The 27,784-nt window shown below is 34.8% G+C and overlaps 1 protein-coding gene across 4 annotated transcripts; it reads right to left on the bottom strand.

The window, feature by feature from the left end:
• Positions 1-431: 431 nt before the first annotated feature.
• LOC145231942 (protein phosphatase 3 catalytic subunit alpha-like) lies at positions 432-25,856 on the bottom strand. Of its 4 annotated transcripts, XM_080096409.1 has the most exons (16): positions 25,594-25,856; positions 24,659-24,777; positions 24,223-24,304; positions 15,774-15,898; positions 13,661-13,772; positions 12,530-12,675; positions 11,797-11,936; positions 11,301-11,378; positions 10,814-10,908; positions 10,441-10,566; positions 9,190-9,267; positions 7,650-7,661; positions 4,831-4,851; positions 3,522-3,606; positions 2,421-2,518; positions 432-2,056 (listed from the first exon to the last, which is right to left on the bottom strand). In XM_080096409.1, exons 1-16 carry the CDS (start codon positions 25,649-25,651, stop codon positions 1,932-1,934), a joined length of 1,500 nt encoding a protein of 499 aa, XP_079952535.1. In that variant the 5' UTR covers positions 25,652-25,856; the 3' UTR covers positions 432-1,931. The 4 variants fall into 4 exon arrangements, with proteins under 4 accessions (XP_079952535.1, XP_079952537.1, XP_079952536.1 ...); XM_080096411.1 differs by lacking the exon at positions 4,831-4,851; XM_080096410.1 differs by lacking the exon at positions 7,650-7,661.
• Between the last annotated feature and the right edge of the window lie 1,928 nt (positions 25,857-27,784).

The following is a 27,784-nucleotide window of genomic DNA, read 5'->3' as shown; positions in this document are numbered from 1 at the left end:
CCGCGAGAACAGTTTGACCGCCCTATAAAAAAATGTGATTTTTGTTCCGATTGGGACGTAATGAAACATTGCTTTGTTTTACATTTGGTTGAGCTGGAATGTCATAAATCTGTTATTTTCGTTACTTTTAAGTTAATATTTTATAAATCACCAAGTCGCGAACGTTTTTTTTTTTAATTAACGGGCCCACCAGCTTAAAAAAAGAGAACCACTGCACTAATGTATTAGGCAGAAGTTTTGTCCACATAAGGGGGCGTATTCAATTAAGTATAGCTGTTTAGACTGCAGTAAAAAGTTATTTCCATCAAGAAGATGCCACAGAAAATGTTTTCTGGATGTCACAGAACCTGAATCCAACTTGAAACTATTTGTATCTCTTAGTAATTGAGGACATGTTCTGTCTACACTACTCGACTTAAACATAGATTGGGTAAATTAACGCAAAATTTTTATTATTCTCTATGTAATTATGGATATTACAAAAAAGACAAACAGTCAGTACCAGTTACATTAGGCATATCGTCTGTCCAAAACTGTTGGCAGCAGATGATGATGCTTAGACTCACTGAAAACTGGCCAGGGCAACACAAAAAATGAACACCAAAATACAACTGCAAAAAAGCAAAGAAGATAACATACGCAAGAAACTTTATAAATTCCAACAAACAAGTGTATATCTGCGATCTAGCTGACATTTTTTAATCTCGCGAAGCCATCTTTGAAAAAAATACTCTTCTTATATTCGGGGCAATCAGATACAAAAAAACATGCAAAAAACTATCATAAAATCCTTGTATGTGTGGTAAATGTGGGAGCCGGACTAAGAAACCGCCCATGTCCCATACTGCATATAGTGGTGTAAAACAAAGAATGACCTATTATAAATGCCTTGGGTAGGTGTTCAAAATTGAGTTTACTATATTAATACACCCTTCAGATAAAATTACATTACAATTTAGTGAAATAAAACACTAGAATTTACCGAAAAAAATGCAGTGAAATTCGAAAGTTGACTATAGGTTGAAGTTGAAGATAAAACTGAACTGTAATTTACAAAAACAAAATCAAGACGGTTTTGGTAAGTGATGTGGGGTAGTCGCACCAAGGCCCAACCCTCTTTTAGTAGCACTTAAATTGCATGAAAATTTGTGCCTTTCTTAGTAACGCCGTTCTTTGGTATAATTATGCAACAATGCTTAGGCAAACATCATCCGTATGTGCAGGTCTGTTATTAGGTGGAACTTCAAAATCACAGACGGTAACAATGCCTTGATGGTTCAAATACGAAAGTTAAGGAAAATTGGTTGGGCTATTACAATTAGGCAGCAGAATTTAATTTAACATATTTCTTGTGAACAACGACTTGCAATGTGTGTTTTTTAACGAGGTTTTAACAGAAAACTAAACAATAAAAGACTGAAAACAATTTCAAACTTGCTTCATGAAAACTGAATTTAATGAATTCCTGGTAGAAAAAAATGACGTCATCACATGAAAGAAAGGGTCGTTACCACTTAAACACGTCATCCTTTCGTGAACAAATTTATGCCTTTGCCCCTTTGAATAGAATCAACCCATTCTGGTCTTGCCTTTCCTGGGATGACGTCATTCGACACTGGGATTTCGAGCAGGGAGTGAAAAGTTTTACCGTTAAATTTAAGTTTTGTCCAGTTTTTCACGTTAACTATGTGCCAGGTATAAAGCAGCGGAAAACAGCGCGACAGAATCACTCCGAAAATCAACCTGGACCGTCGCAAACAATAAACTCTATTCGTATCCGAGCCCCAGACGAGAAAAAAACATGCACAAAATGCGCCAGTCCGCCGTCAAAGTGTTACGCAATCGGCAATGGGCGTCGTTATGACAACCGATCACTCGACTGTGCAGGCAGTTCGGTTCGGGGGCGTATGTTAAGATGGCAGCTAGCTTGGTCAGTTGGACGATTGCGCGGCGTTTTGCTCCTCTTTTCTCGGTGGCATTCGCTCGTTAACTCGATCCAGTCCTTTGGCTTCTTCGAATGATCGGATTCCAGTCATTGGATCGACTCCAGTGATGGCTAGATGCGGGAAAATATGGTCAATGGATCGAAACCCATGTAAGTTAGGAATAAGATTGGTATCTGTACGGCTACTGGTCAAACGTAGGTGCCAGAAATGTCAGCCAATATTTTGTGTTAGGGATAAATAAACACTTGTGTTTAGTAAAAAAAAAACTTTAAAATACATTTATATGGTGGTTTGCACTTCTTTTCAGAATAAGTTGGGCAAATTTAATAATTTATACTAGACGTGTGTGACAATTCTTCAAGCAGTTCAATTTACTTTTACAACTTTGCAAAGAGGATAAACTAGGTTGAAAAACCTGAAAATTTTTACATGTGCTTTGTAAAACTTGTCACCAAGAAAAACATGTATTCCTACCATTTTGTAAGGAGGTAGCACCACCAGAGAGGACTCCCATAGGCAGCATCCCAGATGGGGTAAGTCCTTTCAATTCCAATACAGTCTCACTCTCTTTTCTGCAGGACACAGTTCAAAAGTCGGTGAAGATTAAATAGGTTAAAACTGACACAGTGTAATATTAATGGGTTGTTTTCTGCTTCAAAACAGGAAAAATATTATTTTATGAAAAAAATCTAGAATTTTTTGTTTTCATTTTAAAGCATACAAACCATCTATTTTAACTGAGTCAAGTTTTTAGATGTTAAATCATGACTTAGAATTTGTACTTTGCAAAATGATTTAAACTGGCTGACTGCCTGGTTTGTTACCACTTTTGTCTGTTGATCTATATGTGAGTTTCTGAAAATTGCCACAACATAGCTCAAAAAACTGTTATGATAAAAGTGCAATATATGGCTCTAATGAAACTCCACTATTTTGGTCTATAGTTTTTGCAACACACCCTGTCATTTCTACCTTATCTGATAAAAATAACTTTTGTTCATTATTGGGATCAGCTCTATTTACGTACATAGATGTGATTTAACTCTGTACCAAATTATCACTGAACCTGTCAAACTAAATTGGTAAAGCACCAGTCATGGGTTCTTATTGTAGGCCCCTCTTTTCTAGCATATGCTGAAGAATGGAATTGCTTTGATTCAGTAACACTTAGGCCTCGCTCCCTATTATAACTGCTAATCTATCCAATACCTACTTTACCTTAAAACCTCAAAGTATTTTGCCATCTTGCCAACAGCAAGAATCTTTCTTCTAATTGCTGCTTGCTGTACCTTTTTCAATCTTATTTCCTCAGTTACTGCTGGTGTAGCCCCTTCTACTAAAACAATTAAAACCAAATGATAAAATCTTAAACCATAGATGTTTAGAGTAAAAGCAGTGCAAAAACGTTATTGAACCACTCTTTTGCAATCTTGGTTGCAATTTTACATTTTTTTGTTGTTTTGTGGTTAAAAACCAAACCAATTTTGATGAAATTGCACTGTTTTGGTTGGTGGCATAAACTGACACCAACCTAAGTTCTTATGTTGTGGAACCATCATACAGTTCCGCATTTACCTCAAAACTGAAAACACCCGAGCCATTTTTCCGATTGCTCGAATCTTATTTCGAATCACCTCCTTTCTCGCAGCTGGGTAACCTCCTTTAAGGTGAAAAGATTAAAATTTAGGTCAAACAGAGGGTTGGATAGAAATGTCTTGTAGTAACACCCAAAAGCTGTTGTTTTTGGAGCAAAAAACAGTGAAACACTCAAGCAAATATCAAAAAACTGTTAGGGTTTCTCTAAAATCTACTCAAGACATACACACACATACAAATCAACTATTTCACCACATACAAACAACAACTACTTAAATAAAACTTCTAAATGCTTTCAATCTTTTGTCCAAGCATGGTCACTGTTTCAAAATAGTTCAGAAACATGGTTTTGAAGTTGTAATCAAATTTAACTGGATGTTAATTGAATTATCACCAATTGGTCATGCCAAAATTAAAGGGATTTTTAGCCCAGATGGGATATGAACTGAAAAAATGTTGATTGTTTTTTCTGTTGACATTAAATCCTTTATATAGTTAATTGATATGTTTTTGTTAAAATCCTTTCGTAACTGCTTGTCATTGCAGCAAAATATTAAAAAAAGCTGAAAATTAAATTCTTTGAAACAGTAATTAGAATAAAAAATTGACAATATAAATGAAGCCGTGCGATGTACACCACTCGCTACATCCAAAATCTCCTAAATTGTAAAGCTTTCATGCATGTAAAGCCACCATCTGGAAAACGGATGTGGCTCAATTTACAGCAGTGATAGACTTATTGCACTTGCAAATTAACTAAGGGGAAAATTAACTGATTACATAAAACAGAGCATAAATAAAATCTTGTTTTAAGAATGTTTCCTTTAAAATTTATGCTATAATGTGTGCAATAAAGTTTGGGAGAAACAATTTTAAGTTTCCAGTAATAATCTACGAACAAAGTTTGAAGTTATGGCATTTTATTACAAGGTGTCTCTTAAAATAGTTTGTTATGTGTTCATGACATTGCATGTATAAACTGTCGTAAGTTTTTACAAATGTTTTATTCTTGTAATAACTTTTGTCATAAACTAACATAGTTCATAAAAAGTTATCTTACTTGTTTAATAATTCGTAGGATTTTGTGTATTGAAAAACCTTATATGTTTAAACTATTTTGCACACACAACAACACATATTTTCTGGGAAACAAAACTGTATCAAGCAGAATTTGGGCATTCACTAGTGGGGGACAAAGAGCAACAAACATAACAGGAGAGTGACAAGGTTTGATTTTTTTCGATAACACATAAGCTCATGCGGTACATGTTAACATGCGCTATCTTACCTTCGGCGCCCTGTACACCACCTAACATGAAATAATATGTGATAACAAACCTATCAGTTTTTGGTATCAACTATTTGTAACCATGATTTTATATCACAGACACTCTACAAACGATTTTAGACACAAACAACTACTGAGAAATATTAGTAACTGTCAGTTTTGAGGGTTGAATATCTACCACATAACAAACATGCAAAGCAAACTTACATGAAAAAATATGAAACACATGTGGTGTAACAGGAATAAGCTTTCTGACAGAAATCTTTTTATTGATTATTTTTGTTTGAGATCATTGAAAAAAACTGTTGTGGAATTTCTAATGTCAGTAAAAGTCACCAATCAGAAATTAGGCTGCAAAATCAATCTTTACAGAAGTGCACAATTACACATATATTAACATTTGTTTAAAAGGCGTACACAGCTGTTATTTCTAAACTTGAAATGCATTGCTTGACTGGAAAAGACTTCAAACAAACTTGGTTAGTTCAAAATATAACAACACACCAACAAAACTAGAAAACTTTTTTTTCCAAGATAATTATTTTTGACCTATTTAGAATTAAAAGTATGTTTTACAACAGACAGCAACTGGAAAGTATTAGATCTAACACACCAATACACACACCACTGAAAATGGCCCAAACACAATGCTACAACATAAAACATATATAGGCAAGTTTTCCCAGTTTCAAAAAACCTATGAAAGAATTTTAAGGTTTCTCTACAAACCTCACAAAAATACGAATTAGCATAGAGTACCGTATTTTACGGACCATAAGGCGCAACTTAAATCCTTTTTTTTCCTCATAAATTGATCGTGCGCCTTATAAGCCGGTGCGCCTAATGTATGGACCAAGTAGTGCTTAATTGCTTTGTTTAATGAGCGTTATACGGTAACCCATACTCCTTAAATACGTTGCGTTCTATAGCCCGGTGCGCCTTATGTAAGAACAAAAAACTAATTAAAGCAATTTATTGACAGTGCGCCTTATAATCGGGTGCGCTTTATGGTCCGTAAAATACGGTAGACTAAACCTAACATACAAATGTAGTTAAAAATGGGAAAACACACTACCACAACGACACCCAATTTTCTAAATACTGTTGATGTCTACTGAAAAGCAACTCCTATTAGTTGAAACAGCAGTTGCAACTCCGAAACAGCTGAAAACAGCAGCTACACCTTCCACTTACCAAGATTGGTAGGGGGGGCTAAATGACCAGAATTTTGTCGCTGCAATTGCGACCTATTGGTGCTCATTGTGCGTAAAAATGATGCGCTTATTCGGAGCTGTTTTTCAATGTAATCTGTCGAGCAGGATATACTGATTTACAAACAGAAAAATACTAAGACCAGGCTTTTGGAAAAAAGCCTAAATCAACTGAAATATGCAAAAAAAGTCTACTTTGGTTATCCTTATTCTATAAAAAGGAAATCTATAACTTGGCAAAATTGTAATCTCCATTATTGATTAGCTTGGGACCCGTCCTCCTAATACAGAGGTGCATAACCTGCAGTCCTACCGCGTTATATAAGTATTTATGACACTGCGCACATGCAAATTGAAGTACACATATTACTAGCTATGAATTTAGGGTAAATGTATGTCAAAGGTAGTATTTAAATAAACAAAAAAGATAAATATGTGTGGTATTTTGGAGACTAAAAATCTATCAATTATCACATGTTAAAACTAAAATTATATGTGACTTTGTTCAGACAAAATTTGCTACTATTTTGATAAGCGTACCACATGCACTCCATATTGCTAAATACAAAAATTTAGGAGAATTATACAAACTTAAGAAGACAAGTGAAAATTTGACCTAAATTTTGTACAAATGTGACAGAATGACCTCAAAATACAGAAATCAAAGAAAAAACTTGGTCCAATTTGCGTTAGCATTTAAATTATTTAATTTGACCAAAAAACATTTTGCTACAAGACTGTAGTCACAAAAATGGTAAACTTTCTTGTGCTGAAAATTGATAACAGAGACTTGAAGTTTACTTTAAGTCCTTTCATTACAAAAGCTTAACCAAGTCACCACTTACACCTAGAATTATTGGTTTTCAAATTAGAACATAGTTGCAACAGTATCAAAAAGCTACACACCACAGTGCTTTCAGGCATTCAATCCATTTATGATTAAAAATTCACCTCAGTGTAAAATTTGATGCAACAATCTGAGACAGACTTGTCTTTGGACCACAACAAGCATGGTAAAGCTAAGTCATGCAGTGCAGGAATGTAAGCACAACAGATAATTTGGGAGTAGTGAATGTCAAATGTGTGTACAAGAGCTGTGCAACATGTGTGTTGTTTGTGTTTGCAACCATGCAAAATCTACTTGTTCTGTGAGATAAACGACTGGTGCATTACAAACAAACCGAGAAGACTAGCTGAATGAGATGCTTCTAAGTAATTTTCAAATAATATTCAACTGTTCACATACACCCAGTAAGTTATAATAAACAAAACAGCGCAAATTTTGTACAATGCTTCTGCATAGTGTTGGCAATGCATAACAACTTCACAAATATTTCCATTTAACACTTGTTGAGCAATTGTTTCAAATACAAGTAATTTATAGACTTGCCAATTATATTTACATATGTTAATCACAGATATCCAAATGCCAACAGACCTCAAGACCACCAACCCAAAAGTCATAATTCAACTGAACACTTCGTCCAAAGTGATGTGTTGTCCAAAATTTAAGTTTAGCTCTCAATGATAATCTTACAAAACACCAGACAGACAAAAGTCGTGCAGCATACTAGACTAAAACTACATATATGCACACACCCTTCTTACCATTAACCATGCCTGTGAGGACAAAATCAATGTTAAAAATGTGTGTGAACTAGTTTGCCTAAGTGTATAAGTGCTGTTAAACAACAACAAAAACACAAACAACATACATACTCCCTAAAACGTAAAATATAACTTGGAATTTATACTCTTAATTTAAAGAAGATAAGAGTAATAATAAGGATACCTGTGACTGTTACATTGTTGGAATAAAAAAAGGTTTAAACCATTTCCACAAAAGTTCAATAAAACTGTCAAAAGCATATCGATGCTGTTTCATTGTGACTGATATTGTATACAACTTGGAGGGTTTAAATTATTAAAGAGCAACGTGTGAAGTTATGAAAAATTTGGCATTGTAGTGTCACAGTTGCCTGGTCCGGGCCATCTAAACCACACATGAATAATGTATGACCAGTGTCAGTTATTGACAGTCAAATGCCGCAGCCGGGGACGCTCAGTGCATCTTGATTCAGTCGATAAGTGCCAACGAACAAACGAACAGGGGTGGAAGCAACACCACAGTTTGTGCTAAGCGCATGACGTTTGCAAGCATTTTGCGTGGTTTTTCTTTACCTGCCATTGACATAATGTTCCAGCGCTTTTTTAAGGGCTCTAGGATGCAAATTGGTGGGGATTTAAAGCATGACTGTTTTTGTTTTTGCAACATTTGCAGTAATAAACTATTTTCCCTAAAACATTCACTTAAATATTGGACTGAAAATTTAATGCACCTGTGTTTTTTTAAACAAATTTGGTAGATTTTTTGTTTTGTTTTTGCAATATTACATTTCAGAAAATGAAGTGCAAATTTTGGGAACAAACTGGAATTTAAACCTATTTTGCTGACCAAGAAAAGCTAAAGTAAACATTAAATAAAAGAAAAAATGACTTTCTGCAAAAGTTGCATGCAAATTGCAATGTGACAAAATTTTGCTTTATTCAGAATTGATTTTTTCCCTCATATAGTAATTAGAAGAATAAAATAATCAGCAAATGTTGCAAATCAATCTAAGAAGGGGCGTAATGGGACATGTGATCAATTATTCACAAGTACTGATAGGGGGTGGCCTTGTGCGAAATAGTGAAACGCCAGTTTGTTTCCTGGGAGTAAAACCTTTTTCCTGGCAGCAAAACCAGTTTAGTGCGCTACAATTTTTTTATTTTCTTCTATATTGCCTTTCTGAAATCTTTACGCAAATATGACAAAATAGAGCAGTTGGTATAAACGAGTTTTGCTTTTCAAGAAGTTTGATTATAAATATGCGACGTTTTAATGTCAAATACAAGGCGCATAAAAACTGCTGGAAGAGCAATACTCGTTTATACATTATGCCTGGGAGCAACAGCTAATTTAAAGCAGTTTGTATTTATCAGATGATTTTTGTGTCCAAAACATTAAAACAGTTTCAGTATCCGAACTATGAAGTCTTAAAGTTAAACCTATTTTTGTTACCCCGATACTAGGTGACGACAGCACAGAATACAAACACATAGACTAAAGGATTAGTTTTGATTTGCAATGTCACATGGACAAGCTTACCTTCAAAGTTGTCGTCACCTTCCGACATAAGTTCCTCATCAGAACAGATGTTCAGAACATTCACCAGCATTTCTGTGACTAAATATAATGGACGGGTGTTAAAGCAATAGTAAGCATGTAGGTTAATGTAACAGCTGTTAAATGGTATTAGGCCTAATTTTGACTTTGTTTGTGTTAAACACGTAAAAAACAAACGTCGACATTACATAAACAAACATTTGACATTTTTGAATTGAGATCAACAAAATTTGGTTGTTAATTTTTTTCCAGGGAAATCTACTAACACAAGAACTCACACCAGACAAGATTGCTAAATATTGTTAGGCGGCGGAAAGAGCATTTGTGAATATTTTTAATGCACTTTGTGTAAAAATGCTGATCTATTAGTGTTGGGCCAAGGTTTCATAAGAATAATAGCAATAAAATCAACCTAAAGAATTAGTGCCTAGCGTTAAATTGAGTTCCCTATACCAGTCTTAGTGTTAATTTAAATAACTGCGCTCTTAACGCTTGCTACAAGTATTTAGCAATCTTTTTGTGTTAGCAGCTCTACTATTTTTTGAAGGTTTACCATCAACCAAACATAACATTTTTACCTTGTGCTTTAGCTTAAAACTGGAATTTGCATGTTAAAAAATAAAATCCATACATGGCAAAAAGTTCACTACTGGCATATGAACAAAACTGTTTTTTTTTTTAGTTTTTTAAATTAATATAACGTTTAAAGGGTTTAGGTGGCCATAACTTATTTGCCTGGAAGTATCATTTGCCTTGGTTAAGTAATTCAATTGCAAAACATGCTTCACATTATCTTGTGGTAAAGAAGACAATCCCATGGGTATTGTGGGATGTAAAATGACAGCCACATATACTGAATTACATTGAAGTAACATGAGTGTTAAGTGATGAAATAAAACATTGATGAGATGTTCAACCATTTAACAAGGTGTATTTATTTCAATCATTTACATTGGTAGCATGGCTTGGGTGTTAAAACACTTTTTTAAGGTTCATTTTGAGCAGTTTTTTTATGTTTGGACTGCTAATAAAGATTTTGTTGGGTGTCCTAAGTTGCTGTATTTTAATCAGCTTTACAAAAACACTTCATTTTACAGGTAAAAAGATACAAGCCAGTATATGATTTTGATTTTTCAAATTTATCTGGGACCATTTTTAGCGTTTTTGTTTTGTGCTTGTTAGAGACAAAATGATCAAAACACCTGAAAGGCTGAGCAGTGTATATGGTCTTACCTTTTTCACCCACAAATGGAAGAGACCATGTGAAAACATCCATAAAATTGGGAAGCCAGTATGGGTGAGGGGAACAGTTAAACTGCCGAATGTTCATCACATTATTTTCATACTTTAACACGGCAGCTGCAAAACAAAAACATGTTGTTACAGTATAACACATACTTTTTGCAAAATGCCTTAACTCATTGTTTTTTTGCTAACTGCCTTTTTATCAAAGTCTTAGACTTCAGTGGAGTCACCAGTTTTTAACTTAACTTGAGTTTGAGTTACAAAACTTAAGCAATATTTTGTACAATGGGCAGCTAGTAATGCTAAATTTTAATCAACTGTCATTTATAGAAAAATATGACTTTCAGCTCTGTATGCATACCTTTGTTGTTGTATACATCGAGGTAATTTGGTGCAGAGAAAATTGTTATAAGAGATGGGAAGCCGGTCACTGTACTTTTCTTGTACATTCGGTAACTGCAAATTAACAGCGATTAAGGCAATGATCTTTGGAAAAACAGCTTTTATTCCTCAACACAAAAAATCACGCACAAAACCACAATCTTGCAGTAAATTTTGACTGTAGTAAACCTCTGTTAATCCGGACCCATTTGGACTAAAAAAATTGTCCGGATTAGGTGCAGATCCGAATTAACCGATGTCAGTTAGTTAAAGCCTTACCACATTACAAATCATTTGCATGTCAAGTTTTGTCCAAATTAGGCAAACATCCAGGTTAACCAAACTCATTTTAACCAAGGTTTACTGCATGCATTTTTTTTCAATCTTAAGGTTAAATATTTCTTAAGTGTTTTATGCAAACAGTAAACACAGAGCCTACAAAGCAAAGAGTAGCACATTTTTCTTACCCTGCATCTTGAGCTTCATGAGCTCGGATCAGTGATAAAAGACTGTTGTGTTGAAGAAATTCACAAACTGCTGGGTAACTGCAAATACAAGACAATGAATAAGAAATTAAGTGCTTACACAAAGCATTTATTGTGGTATCTGTGGCACATTCTACTTGCAAACTGCTACAGAAGATGTCATTGTCAGCGGCAACTAAACTGGTAAAATTTGAAAGTAAACCAACTTGGGTAAAAAATATTAAAAACGCAAATTTTATCTATTATGAGTAAAAAATAAAGAATAAATCCGGTGCAAAAAGATGGAACTATATTGCCTCAACAAATGGCAAAATTTGTAAGTAAATCAACTTTCATCAAAACTATTTAAGATGCAAATTTGTATATATTATGCGTAAAATTTTTTTTAAATCTTGTGCAAAAAAAACATTACTGCCCAAAATAAAGTAAATCAGTGTGTATTTTTGTCATGAAATCAAACAGATAATAATGCAAATACCTGTAAAAGTAAGAACATCCTCGGACAGTATTGTGCGAGAAATGTTCGTCAGAATGTTCATTGCCGAAATCTTCCAATGGATCTGACCACAGAATATCGCACATTGGACCAAATGCTGGAGGTTCTTTGAAGCGGTCCAACTATAAAAACATAAGACCCTCAATTGAATCTTTAGCATCGGTTATGGTTTGGCCTCGTTTGATGTGCAGCCAAAAAGCTGGTAGATGTTGTGATTGTATTTGAATTCAAAAATATATTGATTGAACCCAACATAGGCTTAAATAACTTTGTGGCATTTTAATGTATTAAAAGAAAAACATATAAGTTTTTTCTTTACACACTTTGCTGAATCCGGTAAAAAAATTGTCTGGTTATTTTAACCAATAAGTCTTACCACATTACAAATCGTTTGTACCTCGAGTTTTGTCCTAAATAGGAGAAGATCTTAACCAAGGTTTTGTTTACTGAGGTTTATGGTTTATTTGTACATAGTGTTTAATTAATGGATTTACATAAAAAAATCAGAATGAGTCTCCAAGAGATTAATAATGAATTTTATACAAATGTAACTGACTGTTAACAACAGGACATTACTGTGAAAAACTCTTTAATGTGCAAAACATTTCGGACAAACAAATAAAAACAGCATTTGCGTAGCAACGCTATTGGTCAATAAACAATTCATACTTAAAATATGGTTACAAATATGTAGTAGTCAAACATTGAATATTACCTTTTTGATATCATCGAGACTATGCAGTTCTGGGGACAGTCCTCCGTGAACACACAAGAATTGCTGGTTCATTAAAGCAGCTAGTGGCAAGCAATCGAATCCATTCATGCAAGCTTCGTACACCTTTTCACTGTACTTTATTTTACCTAAAGAAACAATAGTTTTAGCTGCAGCACTTTTGTTTATTGGTTAAAACAGCTATTGCGCTGTATGTTGGTAAAATGTGACCACCTAAAAACCAGTTTTAATACAATCCAGTATAGAATGGTTGAACCAATACTAAAGCTCAGGCCAGCAATAACATTATGTTTTGCTTTAAATGCAATTTTATGCAGATTAAGTGAAAAACATGGTGTACAAACCACTACCAAATTTCCCCAACAAACTCCTTTTCCATTATATTTTTTAAATTTTGAGCATATGTCAAAACATAATAAACTTTGCAAGGGTAAAGACCTGGATACTCTAAAAGTGTATATCTTCTGTGGCCTAAAATGACCATTTTATACTATCAACTGGCATAAAAAGAAGGAAAATGCCAATGTGCAATGATTTGGAACTACCGGTGCAATGATTTGGAACTACCAGTGCATTTCAAGAGTAAGTTTTAAAACCACTTCAATCAATAAGCGCAGCCAGTTGTGTAAACAAATATGTGAGTGGATGCTAGACTTTGCTTGAATGCACACAACGCACTATTGCACAATAAACTTGTCCTGTTCTGGAGAGATTTTTTGTGCAGTTTTTCAACATAAGTCTAAATCATGCACTTCAAGAACAGAATACCAAGCTAAGTGCCACAATTTAATAATATGCAATGAAATTGACTATGTGTGACTTTCACAAATTGCAATGCAAATTAGGATATAAATCAGAAAATGTAAGTGAATTAGGTCTATACTGAAAAGTTTTTGAAACCAAGGAACTTAACAAAACACACAATATTCGAACACCCTAATATAGCATTTCACATATTTTAGCCACCAAAATATAAATAGTCTGAGATTTTAGATCAAAAATCTTTACCTTAAAACCAAAAGTACATCTTGTCGCTCCCAAAAATAGGTTTTCTAAAGACTTAAACTTGACCTTTAGGAAAGTCAATGTTTTTGGCAGATGAAAAAAACTTACATTCTTGTTTGAAGGTGAAGTATTCCGTGAGATGACGGCATTCATGGTTGCCACGCAACAGGTGCAGGGTAGAAGGATAGAGAATCTTCAATGCCCATAAGTAGAGCACACACTGTGTTGACAAAACAAGCACAACAATGTCAGGAACTTAACTGTACTTCCGGTCAAAAAATAAGCAAATAATCTCTGCGGTTTTTCCTTTTATGTCTTTATGATTTCAACACAATTTTTTAGTTTAAAATTTTCTGATATTTATTAAATTATCATTTGTGAAGATTTGATTACAAAGAAAAGCTAACCAACTTAATTTGACATAACTTCCAGACAAAAAATAAGCAAATAATCTCTGTTTTGTTTTTCCTTTTACATATTTATGATTTTGTCTCATTTTTTTAGTTTAATATTAAATTATGTAGACATTTGTAAAGACTTAATTTACAAAAACAGCTACCTGAATTAATTTGACATACAATGTATCTGAAGGAAATAAAATCTGTTACTAATAAAACCAAATTAAAACTTGAAAACTTAAGTTTTCAGAAAGGCAATAGTTCAATTTTTAAACGGCTTTAAACAGAAAATAAATTTTACCACGCTTCAGTTTAAAAGGTCAGTGCACTAACACTGGTTAAAAATGAGATGATGATTGTCACATTCTTGGCTTGTAGTCAAACAATTTTGTGGTTAGGGCTTTTACAAAAAGGGTATTTGGACAACGTACAACATAAGTCAGACTTTTACATCATCACTTTTTGTTTTTATCAACAACTAAACAACCCAATGAGCAAAGTTACAGCTGTATCAGTACACATAAACATAAGAAGTAAGTATTTTTTGTGCAGTTTACTGATCAATGATTAAAAGTGTGGAAGCATAATGGATACCTTCAATCATAAACCCAAGCAGTTCCCTTGTTAGGCTGAACATGGTAAAATCAATAAAGCTTTCTACCTTTGACAGGCAAGGGGTAATAAAAGCTCAGCAGTCAATAATCTATAGTCAACACGTCAAATGAGCCCAGCACAAAATCCATGCAAACCAAATGACTGCTTGTCAAATCACCAACATTCATTGCAAATACAAACTGTGTTTTTTTAATACCGATTTAGTGCACGTCAAATATTTATGGACAGATTTTTAGAACTTTATGCACAGATTTTTTAACATTTTTAAATTTTTAGTGAAATTATTCTCAGCAAACTATAAATGTTGTGCCATATGTAAAAACCTTTTGTTTTTTAAATGCATAGTTTAAAACAGTGGTCGGCAACAGCACCGGTCAGTAAGGAGTTCGTTACCGGGCCGTATAATTTTTCAGGTTAAATGCTATAAAACATTTTGCCCATGTATCCCGCACATGATAAACTAATTTAAGCATTTTTATAGCTATATATTTGTAGTTTTTTTAAGACCGGTCCACGACAAAATTTTAGTTTTAAAACCGGCCTGCAGTGCAAAAAAAAGGTTGCCGACCCCTTAAAACACACCCTGGTTATATCAGGTCACTAAAGAATACAACGTTCTTGTTACTATTAGTGTAAAAATATCCACATATTTTACCCATTTGATAATGTTACAATGCTTTATAAGAGATACATCAACACCCTGCTGTAGAAACGAAATACAAACACATTTGCCAAAATGGACATAAATTATGCATTGCCCATTTGTAAAAAGATAAAGCAATATAGTATGTGTGCTGCTGGCATACCACATAGTGCAGACCTTTCTATTTAAATTCAAGATTTTATTTCTAACAACTGTTTTATCTTACATGTGATGCATAATATGAACAAGATTGTAAATACAGGTTTTTAAAAACTTTATCGGGCAAGACATTTGTGTAGCCAATTTTATGTTGGTAAATCTTACTTTCAAGGCCTATTTTGTTTGTTTGTTTTTTTCAGAAAAAAAGGTATAAGTTTTGCATTCTAAAATTTATGTCCTAATTTTATGCCTTCTTAAAAATCTGTTAATGCTAATGCAAATCTACTGGTACTAAGGTATTTGCAACAGTTTAAGAAAATAGATCAACCTGTGTAACATTTTGCTTTGAGCAAGTCACACTGCTTGACATTTTAATTACAAAGCTGTAAATGTGCATAATGCTTACCTCTATACTGTAGTAACCTCGGTCAACATAATCACCCAGAAAAAGATAATTTGTGTTTGCTGGGTTGCCGCCCACCTCGAAAAGCTTCATAAGATCAAAAAACTGTCCATGTATATCTCCACAAACTGAAAAAGATGTAGAAATATGGTAAACGAGAGGACTTTGGTAGTATCAAAACTCTAATGTAAGTTTATTCCAAATCGGCATTGGGAAAAAAAATCTTGCATTGCTTGTTTGATTGTAACATGGTTGTAAATTCACTATGTATCTATTATGTTGGTTTCACCTATTTTTAAGCGTGTATTTTTTATTTAAAACAGTTTATTATACTTAGTAAGCAATTCTGCACAGCTTTTGAGATTGGAACAACAAAAATACCCTAACACTTATAGGTTGTCTTCCAGAAGCATAAATGGTTGGTTTAATTGCATAAAACCGGACTATATAGCAACTATAGGATTTTAGTTCCATCTTGCACATAAAAATGGACTAAATTTGTGCAAGTTTTCATAATATAATGCAATAAAATAGAACTAACATGTATCAGCTGTAATAGGCGGCTGAAAAAATGCACTTCAAAAAACATAACAGACACAAAGGTCTCAGGTAATTACACCTCTTGGAGAACGGGGTTCAGGTTACAACACAGGGATAGATACAAACAAAGGTTGTTCCAGGGCAAACGCGCACGAATCGCAGCATGGGGTGATGTGATTTTGAAGGTTATAAATTTATTGTGACATCACAATCACAGGAGTGCAGAGCCACCTAACTTCACGGGAGGCCAAGCTTTTCAGCAACAACGCGACCAGCAAAAGTTTAAAGGTCATTGGCTGGGCGCTAAGAGTTGACCTTCTGGCATCACTTTCGTTTGAAGCCATTGTGACATCACAGCTACATGCGCGCGAGAAATATCAAGAGTAACTTCGAAAAGCATGACATGAACAATAGTGTTTCATTAGTAACATGATTTAACATGGTAAATTTTGCATCAGTTCGCTGAGTGGTGGGATTCAAATTTGTTGTAAGCCGGTTCTATCACAAAGGTCATATTTTTCAGCCGGTTTTGTTACAAAAAGTCCATTGGCAGTAGCCAGTAATGCTAATCGGTTCACTGATCTCATAAAATTTCGTGAGACTATATAACCTGTGCGAACCGGCTGAATCCCACCACTGAGTTTGCTGTGTTAGTTTGTGGACTGAACATTTTCAATATAAAACCTCTACATGCAGCGTGAGTTTCCCCAAAAGGTACGATTTAAAAGTGTCGAAGTGGCGGCCATCAGATATCCTTGCCCTTTAACGCAAGGTTGTATTAAACAAGAAATTCCTGTGTGTCGGTTGGCAAACGACAGACGCTTTTTTTCAAAAAATGCAACTTGTTTTTTGTACACCTTGTGTTGGGAAGGTATTGCGGCAAACAAGGCTCAAACACATCTGGTATTTCTAAAAGGGCAAAACATTTGTTGTTCTTATCAAATAATTGAAACTTACAACGCAACTGTCCATGACTGCTAATGTAATTGACACCAATGGAATGTCGATAAAGCGAAACGATAACCTATAGCAACTGTTCAAATAATGTTTGTTGCTGCAAAATTATTTATGGCAATGCTGTTATGTTAAATATGTGGAGGCTAATCCAACATTAAAGCTAAAATCAAAACATCTAGTCTAATAAATTGGCGAATTATGTTGATTAGGCAAGAAATATACCAACATTAAACAGGTTGGAAAATGAATTCATAACGGATTTTTAATCACACCCCTGGTCACCAAAGTAACTACACTGCTTTGGTATGTTTTAACAGTAACTGACATAGGGAGACAATGCCCTACGTAGGGGCTGTCAACTTCCTCAAAGCACAAAACAAACGTCAGGAACTGCAATACAACATACGGTTGGTGACGGACGTTTAGGCGCTTTTCCGCAAGCCGACGTTAAAACAACAACAATCAGTGTTAATTTAACACTCACCTCGCCTGTGAGGACATTGTGTGTCATTTGTGTTCTGATTTAGATCAATTTGTGTTAAAATTCATGCCCCCTAAAAATCGATTCTCGTAAAACTCGTGACAAATATGACGCAAAATCCATATTGCGATTCGTCCCAATGAATACATAATCACATGTCGACAACGGCAAAAATTGCATTTTTGATGAACCCATCTTGGAGATATTCGCCGGGTGAAGCGAAGGCACAAACCTGCACAACCACATCCATTCAGCCCGGACGGCAATAAATTATTCAGTACCCGAGTTTGGCTACAATCGTTATGGACGAATAGCCGCGTTGGGACTGAAGCATAAATCATGGCATAACGTTAACTGAAGCGCTAAAGCCAATATACACAAATTGAAAAGCAGCTGTTCAGGTCTTTGTCCGAGCAACGTTAGGTGTTTGTATAATTCGGAAACATACGCCCCAAGCAGAGCAAGGGAGCCCGCAAACTTTTAAAACTTTGGCTGTATTTTAAACACATGAAGTCCATGCGAAAATGTAATAGTGTAATATAAAGGCATGTTTTTGGAAACATAAATTATTAAAACTGTACGAAGGATATGTCGTTGTCGCAAACTTAATCTTTTTATGTGTGCGATAATTTTGCGGCCAAGCACACTTGCCAAATGCATCGTAACGATTTTTTATGAAGAAAAGAAGAATTCAATACGTTGCATCGAACTGTCAAATAAAACGTAAATTAGAAAATATTGCATTTTTTATGTAGAAATACTACTCTAAAGGTTCGATAAATTCACAACACAACTGTCAAGCGCTGCGATTCAGGCGGTACAACGAAGTAGGCGGCTTCCTCTTAAGACCTAAGACCCTTGTTGATGTTAAGTCTGCCTCATGTGTGTGTCACAATTTAGAGCACATAGCCGTTTAGGTAATTTTTCCACGCTTATGTCACCAGCATAGCTCACACGACTAGCGATGCAGTGTGTATTATTATTGGAACTATCATACTTCCGCATCATATATAAGCACGCCCCAGGTTTGAGTCGCGAGGCACTGACTTCCAGCTGACGATTCTGACAGCATTGCTGGTCTCATCAAAGACTTGATACGTGTACCCAATAAAGCGTTCTTCAACTAGGTTTTCAGAAAGCAACAATAACCATAGCTTTCATGTGTGAAAACAAATATGTATTTAGGCAGGGTTTAACGTTCATGGACATGCCGGATTAAAAATTGGTATATTATTTCTACCGTTTGATTTAGTGGCTTACTAATTCACGAAGCCATTGAAAAAATTGGTAAGCTCCTAAATCAAGACCTTAAGGCGCGCCAAAATTGACATTGATTTATTGCAAACAAACTGCTTAAACGATCATGCCTCGGTATGCATAGGAAAAATGTCCATTTAAAATCGGTTGGTGTGGAGAATGATACCAATACTTTAACCCCCTTCACTAGCTATTAGTGCAGTGTTATATGTACCAAAATGGCATTTAATAGATTAATATGCAATGTGTGTGCTTTCAAATTGACAATGTAGTAAGTGTGTACCCAAATTGTATGTACCTAAAGCCAGATATTAAAAATTAACCACATATGCGTACTACGAGTTGACGGTTGAGCGCAAACACAATCTGCTGGCCGATATTGAAATGTTAACATGTTTTTGTTGTGCCACCACAAGGCCTAATACACGTTCAACAGACAAACCGTTGTTCCAGTTGTAAAGTACTTCGCCCCTACTTCTGTTAAGTGATAGAACAGCCGCTATTGTTAGGGAAGTTTAAATCGACAATGTCTGATTGAACCAAATTGAAAGCCTTATATTTACACCATAATGAGAATACCTAGACACTTGACAAAGCTGTATGAGAACAAAAAACGTTTTTTTAGCAGTCACTTAATATGAGAAAAAGTTTGACATGGTATAAACCGAATTCAAACCTAAAGGCACTTGAAAATCGGTTGCATGAGAATAAACGATTGCACAGAATACTTAAAATTTCTCGTTGGATAAAAAAAGTGCCTTTTTAAAATCTCCAAGTAAACTTTAAATCGTATTTTAGTTCATTACACGAAACTCGATTAAAAAACTGAATACATTCAAGGGGACGATAAATGAATGTTCAGATTTTTCGAATTTGGCCAATCCTGCGGTCTTCATAGATTGTGTTACCATCCTTAAGGCGACAGTTACGAGTGGGTCACCCAAAACGACTTACTTACCACATCACATTTTAAAGCTATTAGTCTGTAGGTGTTATAATTTACTAAGCAATGCTGCAACGTTTACCGCTTCACACCGCAACGTCTAAATCGCGGTTTGTAATAACCCATAGACCAGTGCTTTTCATACAGTTTTCGCTGGCGACCTAAATATTAGCCGTAAATTCTATACAAAGCTATGGCGAATTTTTTTTTCACACAGCTGTTTGTTAAAAGTTCAAGTATTGCAAAACCGCAGAGGGATTCGTTAAGTAGCAACTACTTGCTGTAAGAATTTAGGGTCGCTATCGCTATTAAGGGGTAATTCCATAGACTAGTGGTCACCAACCGGGGAGGAATTTAAAAACTCTAGGGAAGGAATTTGCTTTAATTTGTACATGTGGTTTGTAAATATAGACGTTTCAGCTTTGGAAATATAACCTGTGAAGTTGAATAAAGACCCAATTTTAAATGATTTTTGTACGGTTTGGCATCTACTATGTAGTCTATTGGGCACGAACGAAAACCACTGTCATGGACGGTAAAGCGTTTTTAGCCAATTTATCAGTCCGGTAAAAATGAAAATTTTGACCCAACTACACAAAAATAGTTGAAATATGTAGGCAGTTACCAAACAATAAAAAAACTTTTTGTTTAAAGTTCAATTTTAAAATCAATTTGAACAGACTAAAAAAATCAGTTTTATGCCTAAACATGACGTAAAATCAGCTTTGGATTGACTTCAACCAAGAAAAACATCAACACCAAAACTTACTTAAAAATTCAAAAATTCCCGCCAACGGGTTGACGATGCGCACTGGGGTATTTAAGGATCTATTCAAGGAAGACAAGCGTACTATACCAGACAGGAAGGTGTAATAACCTGATGATTTAACACTACACCGCAGCATTGAGGCGCTATGGTACAGGACATCATTACATTTAGGAAATGACGCAGCTATCGCAATTTTACGACTCACAAAAACGGGTAGCATCATAGTAATAGACTTCACTAAGAACTGTCGCTTTTTTGAATCTAGGCCCAACGCTTTGCACGTGTAGTATACTATGTATTTGCGCGAACGCTTCAGTTGCGTTGTTCTCAAACGTTTTAGGCTAGCAACATGTTCATAAAACTATTTTTTGCGCAACACTTTTAAGTCCCAAAACGCAAAAGCGTTTCCAAAAAAATCGTAAATTTTAATCTTAAAGTGATATGTGAAACGTCTTTTGGTAATGAGTGGGATCCAAATGTGGTGCAAGGGTTTTCATTCATGCACACCAATATTTCGTTACAAACCCAATAAACTCTAGATAAGACTTCACTCCCTAAACAGGAATACTTCGCGACACACTTGCAAATTTCTTGGCACACAGTTACAAGAAACACGACTTTGGTAAACGCCTTTACTTGAAATACCTTTTCCTACAATTAAAGTAATTTAAGATGGAAGGTATATAAAAGTGGACTCTACGCAAAGTCCTTGAAACCAGTAACATTACTTTTTGATGATATGAAACCCGCGACGGCCTTGTCTGGCAGCTGCTTTTGACTTGCTTTTAGGCGTTGACATGACACTGTGAATCATTGAATGCAAACACAATGCTGTTAAAACCGGAATTAACTGGTTTTAGAACTCAATGCGTAAATGTTCGCAAAAAGGAAACCAGACATAAACTTGTGTTTTGAAAGATCAAAACTAATGCATTTTGGCTGCAACATGTTGCCCTTTACAATCAACCGAAGTATAACGCAATGTCGATCAGTCCGCAATGTTCAACAAACTGGCTATCTGCGAAAACTCATGAAAGTTCGGCGTGCCTTCAATTACGTGCGCCTATATTTTTTGTTTGTTTAATGCATTTTGCACTGCGATTTTGGAGTCCAATCTCAAATACAGAAACACGGCGTTTTGTTCTGATTTTACAGTTCTGCAGACTGTCCTTAACTTTTTAATATAAAACCATTGCCTTTTTAATACTAGTGCGAATAGTTGTAACGTAATACATAGATGGAATGCACGCAAGCGTGTAGATCCGGCGATTTTCAGATGCCATGTACAAACCATCGGTGCCACAACCTTTGCCCTTGATATTCACATTTACATGACATTTGACCCCGAAGGTAATCGTCCATGGCAAAATCGGTGGGATTAGTAATACACAAACCCGAGCTGATCAAGTGACTAAATACAAAAGGCCAATCATGACGCTTTTATTGATCGCATAAACTGCCCTATCTAAACCATCAATAGGCGCATGTAAAAAGGTCGGTGTCTATAAATTTGTCACAAACCTGAAAAAAACTCAATCTGATTTCAAGATATTTGCTTTACTTCAAAATAATGCAGATTGGATTTTTGGCCAGCGTTTTGACCCTTTCCGTGACAAACCAATTATTGCTATATTCGCATTAGGGAGTAAAACTCATGAACATAAAAGAGTTCCAAAATCACACGTAGTCGTAAACAACCATTACTCCGTAGGCGACCCACGCAAAGCATCGCCATGGGGGTAGCCCGCGAAGCCTGTTAGTACAGCATCGCCACTTCGGAAAGGCGTTACCTTGTGCAAATAAACGGGGAATGAAAAATAACAGCTAGGGTCACAAACTCGGCTCGGACAAAGGCCACTGGACAAGACGCCTAAACGTTTCCACGGCAGCAAGCCAAAGATTACAGCAATGTGAACTCGTAATTGACCACTACAATAGCATGGAATGTTGTTATGTTGCCAGTGATCACCATAATTATTACTATATGCAGCCAAACGTTTGTAAAAATATTACTGGGCCTTTTGAACGCAGTTAGTCATATTACTTTTTGTGTTAAAATGAAAATTACTTCCAGTAAACCTCGGTTAAATTGAAAATTGATTAATCCCGATCTTCACCTAACTCAGACAAAACCTGAGGTGCAAATGATTTGTATGTGGTAAGACTTGAACTAATCGACATCCGTTAATCCGGATTTTTACCTAATCGAACTTTTTTTGCCCAAGTGGACCTGGATAAAGTTTTTGGTCCAAGCAGTTCTGGATTAACAGAGGTGTAATGTTAATGAAATTTGTGGCCGCGGACATGAATTTATTAGAAAAGGGGCATGTCTATACTGCATGTTTAGTAACATTACAGTATAATACACTGAACACAAGCAATGTAATAGTTTTAATTTCATCTAACAGGATTGGATATATATAGTTTTGTGAATTTCTGGGAAAGCCATGATTTTCATGCAACATATAAGCCAGGGTTGCTGTTTTAGGTATATGCTAAAAGTAACCTTTTAATTTTGCTCAATGTTTGCTTACCAACATATTACGTTTGATGATTAGACTTGCCAGTATTGCACTATACAACAAGGTGCTTTTATTTTTCAAATTATCCATTGTGTATATAGTTTTCACAAAATTCCTTAATCGTCATTATCATGTACGCTCAAGTGTGACATTAATTGATAATAAAAGATCATACCTGATGACAAAGTTAATCTATATGAAAATTGTAAAATATATTTGATACTTTCCACTTAAAATCCAAAAATAAAAATGTTTCTGCTTGACACATTGCCATGAAAAAGCTTGTCTAACATTGTATTGTTTTGTTGAAAAAAAAAAACATAAAAATCTCTCGAACTCAAAAAAATAGCAAGTTCTTTGTTTCAACCAATAGAAACCCAAAACGCGTATTGACCTTTCAATTAAGTGTTATTTTGGAGTGGAAAGGAATCATATGGCAACATTCAATAACCAAAAGCAGTATTGATCTACAACTGGGGATCAATAGGTTACAACAATAACAGTGTTCCCACCAAAGGACCCCCACACAAGTATCAAGCATGTAACATTAATTCACTACCAATTTGTAATGGTTTGTTTGCTAACAAGCACTAAGTATGTGTTTGTAAATGTTTAACGTTTCCCTAACTTTTCTCAGGCAGTGTATAATGTCTGTGTGAAAAGTCTTGTGCATTACCTTCTGGAAAAACCTAAAATCTGTTTTTTGTGTGTGGAAAACTTAGAAATGTCTGCAATGGTGTGAGTTTATCTTCTGCAAACAAAAGGTTACTGGATAACTACCTTAAGACAGCATAAAAACTGATCAGCCTGTAACATTTTTAAACAGATTTGTTTGACAGTAAGAATGTGGTCATGGTATTTTGGCACTAAAGGGTATGTATTTTACCAAAACTATCAGTGCAAAATACATTTTCAATTTCCATTCAGAACAACTTGCTTGGAATTATGTTAAAAGTAATATTTGTTAAAACATATGCACTTACCAGTAACTGGTGATTCTATGTCAACCATGGTGGCTTCTTTTCGAAGTATTGCTGAACCATCATTTATAATTTTCAAAGCAGCCTGAAATACATTTTGTTGTTAGGTATTAGTCACTTATTGCACTGAAAAAATATGCAATGTAGTAAACTGGCAACTAATTCAGAAGTCAAAACAGGAGTTACAACTCTGTCATTTTAACTGAAGTTTGTCAGCAAAATTGTATTTGACAGTTCTAAATTCATCTGCTATTTCAGAAAAAATAACAAGAACAGGTTTAAATCTGCACTGTGTCAAAATACTTCAGCAATATTATTCCATTTTTTCACATGTCATTCATGTTTTGGTAATGACTCATATAATAATGGTTGTGCAAATTTCGGACCAATTTTTAACAATAGAAGTAAATCCGAAAAATGGACGACTAAAAAAACTTACATCTTCTTCCAATCTCCCTTCTTGCACAAAATGTTCCTTTAGTACATCAATGCGAGGTTTGCCATTCTCCAAAAAAACTTCTTCAACAATGAGTTTATGGCTTGGAGGGAATGGGACAGCTAAAGATTATACAATAAGATAAAAACCACTGACCTGGTGCCCTGGCAATTTTTTGTTTTTATTGAGGCTTGCATGACATTGGCAGTTCAACATGGAACAACTTTTTGCAAGAAATTTATAAGTATTTTGCCCGCAGCCATTAACAGTACTTTTTTCTGCTCTCACAATGACATGAATAGTATAAATAGTTTGTTATATTACTTAATGCCATACTACTGACATATGTGTACAATAATTCATTCTTGGACTTGTTTAAGGCATTTTTGTGTTTACAGCATTATTGCAGGCATAACAAAGCATATCTGCTTGCTGCAGAAATTACAATAATAACACAAATGAATTAAATGCTAGTTAAAGGTTATTGTAAGCGGATCAGTTTCGTAACATAACACACCAATGTAGTTAGGAGAGTGTTAAGTCATTGTTGATGTAATTTAAACCTCTATTCTATTGTGAAGCCCTAAAAAGACGCATAGTTTTACCTTGTCAGCAACTCGCTTTGAAGATTTCAAGCAGTTGCTTTAAAAGTTTTCTAACTTTATTTTTAAAGCGTTTTGCTTTGATGTGAGCTTATACTTAATTTAAGTATGGAGCATATCATACAAAAGTGTACACTTAAGGTGAAGAAAACTCATGTTCAATTTTAATTTAGGACTTCTTTTAATCTCAGTACAATTTAACACATGTACAATTTGAGTAGAAGTGATAACAAACTAAACCACACAAACAAACATTAAGACTTCACACACAGCAAAATGATGGTTTCATGGTAAAACCTACATTACTAATTATTTCATATTTTTGTTTAGTGTTACCTTTCACACTTCTCTCTACTGTTGATGGTTTGTGATCTTTGTCATTATTAGAACTCATCCTGATTTTTTGAAGTCTGTGTTGTCTAATAAACGCTTAAGTAAAACCCAGAATGTCCAGAAGTAGCCACTTGCATTAACCAGTGGCTTGTTCAGTGAAGTATTGTCTGTCCACTATAAATTCAACTTTCCATATTGTAAGTAAGAAAAATTAGAATTCTGTAAATTTACTGTTGCTGTTTCTACCTAAACAAAAAATGTTGACAATTTTAGACATGGTTTCAAGATGATACACCAGTCTACAAAGTATGAGAGTAACATTTACAAGTTGCTTCTTAAAAAAATATTTCAATTTCATTATTTGACACTAAACAGAAACTTAGCACATAGCACTGCCTGCAGACATGGTCCTATTTGTCACTTGGGATGGATGTACCCAGGATAATTGGCTTGCATGTGGCCTTTATGCAGACATACATACAAGACATAATGGTCCTGCACACCCTATTTCCAGTCTGCAGAGTGTGGCAGCTATGTGCGCATTTTTTGTAAAAAAAAAATTTTGCATGCCAAGTTTTGGGGTTTGCACGTGAAAATTTTGCACCAAAGGCATTTAATTGGGCTGTATTGACCTCTTTTACTTGCTTTGCACCTGCTGAAATAGGTCCTGCATGCACGAGATCTCGTCGGGAACTGGCATATTCTACAGACCAGTCAATATTGATATGTACAAGAGTAAGCTGTTTTACCAGATAGTTTTAGTGCAGTGGTTACATGTACATGTAATATAAAACCTGTCCATTTAAAATAAATTCCAGAACTTCTGCAGAATTATTTACCAATCAGCAAAATAAACGCTTTAGATTAATATAGTTTATGACCTTTTTTGTTGTTGTACTAAATTAAAAGCTTGGGTATTTTGTTGATTTCAAAATCTTTAACCCTTAATATGGAAACAATTGTTCTGACTTATGCTATAAAGCAGTCACATATATTTTTTAAAAGACCAGGTTAGTTTACTCCACAATAAATCTAATTAAAATTCTGTTCTGTAAAGAACATTTGTATTGTAAAGTTATTTCATACTGCAAGTTAGATTTGTATTGTCATTTAAACAAAATCGTCCTTTTAAAACTTTCTGGTATTGTTCAGTGATTATTTCACCACCAACTTTGCTAAATAACTACAAAAAGATTTAATCCATGCTTTATTAAAATTTAAAATTAAATATTATTAAAATTCCAAAGATCGAAAATGTAATAAATAAGTTACACTTTCATTTTCAAGTATAAAAGTTTCATGGCACGATTTTAGATTTCCTCAAAACTCCCTACCGGTATCTTTTATCTAAGTTAATGTTACTCAAAAACAACGAAAGTATATTCACTGTATATACAGTCACGCTAATTTCAGCGACTTCTGCAGTTGGTTTAGCAATCAGAGAAGGTAACTGGCATTTTACTTGGACTTGACTTGACTTGACTTGACTGAATGTAAAAGTAAAAACCAAAAGGTTGCTTGTAGCTTCTGCGTTTTTTGATCGACCGGAGTAACTCAGTACCGTGTGCGGTGATCCATAACAAAAATCGAGCAAAAAAAGTTTTAAATCATTTTAATGGAAAACTTATTTAGAAAGCATTTTAATTTAATCGATATTCGCTCCAAACTACATTTTGTAGTTTGAGACACCTAAAAATGACAAAATTAGTCTTAATGAATAAAACAGCAAACAGTATGTTCGCACATAATTTCATTATTGTTTTAATCGTATCTGTGACGTAATAAACTGCCTTCAAAAGATGACCAGAAAATTTACGAAACTAAATAATTTCAGTCTACACTTTGGGGTGTATCTAAAATATACAGGATCGCTTGGTGCACATTTTTATCGCTTGGTGCACGTTTATTTCGCTTGGTGCTCATTTATATCGCTTGGTGCACTTTCAAGTCACTTGGTGCACCTTAGTATCGCTAGGTAAAGGTGTATGCAGGTGCACCAAGCAAAATAAAGTTGCACCTAGCGAAAGAAGGGTGAACCAAGCGATATAAATGAGCACCAAGGGATAAAAATTTGTACCAACGATGTTAAAAGGAAAATAAGGTGCACCAAGCGATCCTGCATATTTTAGAATTGGATGCACCGTACACTTTGTTGCGACAATACTTTCACAAGGAATCAATTGACATCGAGTTA

The sequence above is a fragment of the Phallusia mammillata genome, chromosome 6 (assembly GCF_965637545.1).
Source record: "Phallusia mammillata chromosome 6, kaPhaMamm4.hap1.1, whole genome shotgun sequence".
Taxonomy (NCBI): domain Eukaryota; kingdom Metazoa; phylum Chordata; class Ascidiacea; order Phlebobranchia; family Ascidiidae; genus Phallusia; species Phallusia mammillata.
The sequence above is the reverse complement of the archived record's forward strand: the minus strand, read 5'-3'. Positions and strand labels throughout refer to the sequence as shown.

Coding starts and splice junctions, on each gene's coding strand:
- LOC145231942 (XM_080096409.1), bottom strand. CDS start 25,651: ATGAGTTCTAATAATGACAAAGATCACAAACCATCAACAGTAGAGAGA. Junction 12,676..13,660: donor CTTCACCTTCAAACAAGAAT/GTAAGTTTTTTT, acceptor TTGTTTCTTTAG/GTAAAATAAAGTACAGTGAA. Junction 10,567..10,813: donor CGATGTATACAACAACAAAG/GTATGCATACAG, acceptor TTTGTTTTGCAG/CTGCCGTGTTAAAGTATGAA.